This window comes from Eubalaena glacialis, chromosome X (assembly GCF_028564815.1).
Source record: "Eubalaena glacialis isolate mEubGla1 chromosome X, mEubGla1.1.hap2.+ XY, whole genome shotgun sequence".
Classification (NCBI taxonomy): domain Eukaryota; kingdom Metazoa; phylum Chordata; class Mammalia; order Artiodactyla; family Balaenidae; genus Eubalaena; species Eubalaena glacialis.
Genome location: NC_083736.1, coordinates 95,383,512 through 95,388,645, shown reverse-complemented (window position 1 = coordinate 95,388,645; position 5,134 = coordinate 95,383,512). Strand labels below are relative to the sequence as shown.

Here is a 5,134-nt window from a genome sequence, read left to right as displayed (position 1 = left end):
CTGGCTAGAAAATTCAAACTGCATTGCTTTCTTTGGTCACAAGGTGGCCCTTAAGTTTATTTTCTGAATTTCCTTCAATAGATTTGAATTTTTAAAGAAAAAAATTCAGTAATTATTTGTAGTCAACTGTTATATTATCTGCATTATTATTTCAATTTTGTTAGAAATACATAAAGATTCAAACATGTATCCTTGTTTATCATTTGCTGAATATCACTAAATCTATACTTACTCAGTTTTACATTCATCAGATATCTACTAGATATGTATGATGTGCTAAAACTCCAATGACCCAATCCATATCTACATCTCAAAACTTTCTTGAACACCGTTTTTCTTTGATAACAAAGGGCACACTCTCTAATCTCACTGCCTTCTCTTTGCTAGATTTTTTAGGCATTTATGGGAAGAATTTGTCTATCCCTTTTGTGGAGAATGGCCACTGTGAGGGAGAAAAGGAGGCTCAACACATAGAAATGATGTCAACAGGCAAATGCAGCCAGACCTTAGATATAGCTGTTCTCCTCAAAGGAACTTCATGCCCTGCTCCTTTATTGTCTTTTGCTCACTTTCTGCTGGTTGTTTGTTGCCCAAGCATTTTACATGGAGCCTGACCACTCACATACTACTCCCTTAGATGCCCTTTCAGATCCAAACACTCTGTTAAGAGCCAAGGGAAGCTGGTTAGCAGAAAGCATTCTGTCCAGAGACTAGAATCCTAAATTCATCATTCTCTGAGGTTGACAGGGCATCTTGAATCTACTCATATACGAAGAGATGTACATTTTTCTGGGCATATGCATGTCTAACCTATCAAGGTATACCATGGATTCACTCACATATGAGCTTCCAGTTTCTCTTCAGGAAGGAAATGCTGAATATCCTTAGGCCAAGAAAGCCAGAATGCTTCTGTTTTCCATAGAAGCTGGTGCAAATATTGGCAATCGAGAGCGGTAAGTCTGGGAGACTTCCCTGGCAGTCCAGTGGTTGAGACTCTGCACTTCCACTGCAGGGGGCGCAGGTTTGATCCCCGGTCAGGAACTAAGATCCCGCATGGCGTGGCTAAAAAATAAAATAAGAAAAAGAGTGAGAAGTTTGGTAGGGCATAAGCTTCTCAGTTCATCAATTTTCCTGTCTTTTCAACTTTAGCCTTTCTCTCTACAAACTTCTGTCTCACATGAATGTAATACCTTGTGTCTCAAGCACCTGGAGGAAGGAGGGCTTTGAAATTGATTAGGCATCTGATTCATGATGTCTGTGGTTTGCTGTGTTACATGTCATTTTCACCTGCCTAGCCACTTTTCCCTTTGGTTTCATAAGTGCTATTGTGATGTTATATTCTAGAGCAGGGTTACCAGACTTTTTCTGTTAGGGCCAGATAATAAATATGTAGGCTTTACAGGCGGGCCATACCATTTCTTTCACAAGTACTCAATTCTGCCACTGTAGGCCAAAACCAGCCATAGATAATATGTAAATTAATAAACATGTCTGTATTCCAATTAAACTTTATGGACACCAAAATTTGAATTTCATATGATTTCTACATGTCACAAAATATTCCTGATTTTTTTCAACCATTAAAAAACATAAAATTTATTCTTAGCTCATTGGCCAAAAAAATAAGCAGTAGGCCTGATTTGGCTCATGGGCTGTGGTTTGCCAACTTCTGTTCTAGAATTCTAAGTTTATTTCCACAAAAGAAATAATATGCATAATATGTATTTCACCTACTTAGCACACTGCAAGGCAACTTTTTTTCCCAAGTTCTACTGGAACACTTAAACCCAAGAGTCCTCCAATCAGTCTTCTCATAAAGATCTCCACATTTGGGTATCCACTGAATTCACTGACATGATCTCCTGGCAACCAACTCAATATAGGATAATTTTTCACATTCATAGGTTTCACGGGGGTGGTGTGAGGAGGGACTGTCTCAAATTTTAAGTGAGCTGTTCTCTCACACATCTTGTATAGTCTCATGAATTATGGAAGTTTCTTGGGAAAGAACTACACCTAAGAAAGACCCAGACAGGCAAGGTCTTTCCATGAAGCTAAACGGGGAGAGGGGATTTATCCACAGTTTATAGAACAGAGTGAAGATTGAATTCATTGGGAATTCCAGAGACATAGTGGGACTTTCTCACCTTAAGGATTCCTGAACATCAACAACCTGTGGAGATGGTGAGAATGGGGCACAACAACAGAGGAATGGACTTACCTACCCCTTAGCCTATTGGACTTGTTTGTGAGTATAGGGAAGACCTGGCTTTGGGAACTTCCCCAAATAGCTGAAGGTAATATCTAAAGGGTTGGGTCATGCATATGCCACTGGGAATAAGAGCTTAAAGAAAGCTTACAAACTTATTGCCTCATCAAGTGCACACAAAAGCCCTGGGAGGTGATTATTATCTTCATCTTGCTGATAAACATAATGATTTTTAAAGAGGTATGTCTCATCATTATTAGGTTTATACTTCTAAATAAGAGACCAAGGTAAGCTAAAACCAAGATTCTGTCACAAGTGCTTAGTAAGTGCTCACGTTGCTTTTATCAGGTTGTCAAGCTCTTTCATTAAGTAGTATGTGTTGTTTTGAAAAATGAGAAAATAGAGGGAGTGCCCTGGCAGTCCAGTGGTGAGGACTCAGAGGTCTCACTGCTGTGGCCCGGGTTCAATTCCTGGTCTGAGAACTAAGATCCCACAAGCCGGGCGGCGCGGCCAAAGGAAAAAAAAAGTACATGGAGGATATAATGTGTGGGTTGCCAGGACCTCAAATCTTGAAAATGAGGATGCCCTCTGAGAGTTCTAAATGGATAAATCTGATAGACAATGAACATGGCTTTCCGTCTCTGTGAATAACACAAGAAATTATCTGTGGATGTGATACTGAAAACGTTGGGAAGATCTAGTACTCCAATCAGCGTCATTTGGGAGTTGTCCAATGCAGGTAAAAAAAAAAAAAGAACGAGAAAATAGAGATAAGAAAATAAAAATTATTCATAGTTCTACCATAAAAAGATACTTTTACTTTATATATCCTTAGACTGTCTATTCATATATAAAATATAAACGATTTTAAGGGAAAAAAACAGAGAATGCTTTTTTAAACTGCTTTATTAACGTCACAATATATAAAGAACATCTCTCCATGCAATAGGTAAAACTCTCCTGCTGACAGAAACTTACAGATTGGGTCAGAAACACAACATTCAATTAGAAGCTGGTAGTAGGAGACCCACAAGAAACAAGTAACACCAAAAGGTTTACAACAAAGGTACGTCACAAACATGTAAGTTTAGGAAGCAGGTGTGTCTCCCTACTAACTTCAGAGAAAACATCAGGATTCAAGGCATAAGGCAAAACTCATCATGATGGTCATGGTGAGGGGGGTCAGTGCTAACTGCCCACAGACTATGACTCAACTGCTTTTCCCTCAGCTTTTCCATCAGCTGCCTCACCTCCTCCCCAATCCTTTCCATATTCTCTTCTCTCATCCTTGCCTGTGGCTCTTCAAGCCTCTGAGTCATGTCCCATCTATACTGCAGGATGGGCTGCCTAACACGGAACCTCCTACGATTTCCTCTAGGTACACAATATTCACCAGCTTCCAAAGGGAGGGCGAAAGGCTCTCCTTTATTAGCATCCTGCCCCTTTTCATCCTTGTTTTCATTCTCCTGGTTGGCATTTTCCATGTAGAGATTTTTTACTGCTTGTTCCTCTTTGGACGCCATTGCTCCTAGGAGACAAAAGAGAGAAGGGACTATTTTCTGGGTGGACTGATCAGCACCGAGGACAGAGGCCCTACTAAGCACCTCTCAAGACTTCCAGCCCCGGATGTAAAGGCTCTTCAAATTTTCGTTTTCCCACCTGAGAGGCTCCCTACGCCCTCTAGGGGGCCCCCAGTCCGAGCTCTCCCCCCTCCCTCGCCCAAAACCCACCATTTTCCCTGCCTATCCATGCCCACGTCTCTGCAGGCACCAAAATGGAGGACGGGGTAGGGGGGAGCATTTGGGGGGTCTTAGGGCTATCCACACGTTCCCCCCACCTGCCCACTGTCCCCCGCACCGACCTGGGCCTATCCTCGCGGTCTCCTGCTCCTCCCGATTCTTGCTGCAAGTGCGCCGCCGCGACACTTCCACTCGCAGACCTGCAGAGAGTAAGGGTGGGGGAAGGGGGGCTGCTGCATCCGGACGCTCGGCCCCTTCTCGGCCCCGCATCTCCCACCCCCGGCCACCCCCACCCAGCGTCCCCCGCTCCCATCCTCAGCCGCCCCCGCGCCGACCACCATTTTCTACCCCGAGAAGAAGGGGGGCGGGGCGGGGCGGGGCGGGGGCGTCGGAAAAGCTCGCTGTGTTGCGAGAAGCAGGTCGTCGCCTCAGGGTCGCGCGGCCCGCCCCCAGAGAAGGCCTACCGTTGTCTGTGGCCAAACGCCAGGCCGCAGTGGACACGGGGGCTGCGGTCTCCGCCCCGGGGCAACCGGACCCCCAGGGAGGGGTCCGCAGGCCGTGTCCGCTCGCCAACGCCACCTCTGGGGAGACCCCTCCGGGTCCCTTACCTGCTGCCCCCGCGCCTCGTACTCTTGGGGGCCGACCTCGGCCTGCACTCCCTCAGGGCCACCGGGAGCAGGGACCAAGAAGGGAGCGAGCGACGGCCGGGTCTAACACTAGAGCAGGGCACGCTCGAGTTGGCGCGGGCCGGTCACGTGCGCCCTCCGTCACCGCGGGACGCCACGCCTTCGCGCCGCCCTCGTCTGCCCCGTGGGGTCGCGAAGAGCCGGCGGTGCTCACCTCCCCCTGCCCCCCGTGTCACTTGTCCAATCACCGGCTTGGGCCCCGACGCTCTCCTTTCTTTGTGTGTTCCTCGGCCTTTCTCTAAAGGCCACGGAAGGGCAGTATCTTCCCGGGGGGCGGGGGGCCGTTGACCATTACCAATGCTCTTGCTTTTGCCCTCCTCTGCTCCCAGGACACACCTCCTTCCACCTGCTGTGCTTTCTGCTACCAATCTCTCCCTTTTCCCTCCATTAAAATGCATAGAAGAAATGTGTCCAGAAAAGAGCCCAGGAGAGAGGATTTTAAAAAATTCTTAATATCTCTCTGTTTTGCTCCTTTTATTTTGGACAAAAAAGTCAATATA

General features: G+C 46.3%; 1 protein-coding gene across 2 annotated transcripts; it reads right to left on the bottom strand.

The window, feature by feature from the left end:
* Positions 1 to 3,105: 3,105 nt before the first annotated feature.
* On the bottom strand, positions 3,106 to 4,861 carry LOC133082110 (protein BEX1). 2 transcript variants are annotated; one of them, XM_061178560.1, is made up of 3 exons: positions 4,789 to 4,861; positions 4,071 to 4,148; positions 3,106 to 3,737 (listed from the first exon to the last, which is right to left on the bottom strand). In XM_061178560.1, the coding sequence occupies exon 3, from the start codon at positions 3,730 to 3,732 to the stop codon at positions 3,346 to 3,348; it is 387 nt and encodes a 128-aa protein (XP_061034543.1). In that variant the 5' UTR covers positions 3,733 to 3,737; positions 4,071 to 4,148; positions 4,789 to 4,861; the 3' UTR covers positions 3,106 to 3,345. The 2 variants fall into 2 exon arrangements, with proteins under 2 accessions (XP_061034543.1, XP_061034542.1); XM_061178559.1 differs by lacking the exon at positions 4,789 to 4,861 and adding an exon at positions 4,557 to 4,711.
* Between the last annotated feature and the right edge of the window lie 273 nt (positions 4,862 to 5,134).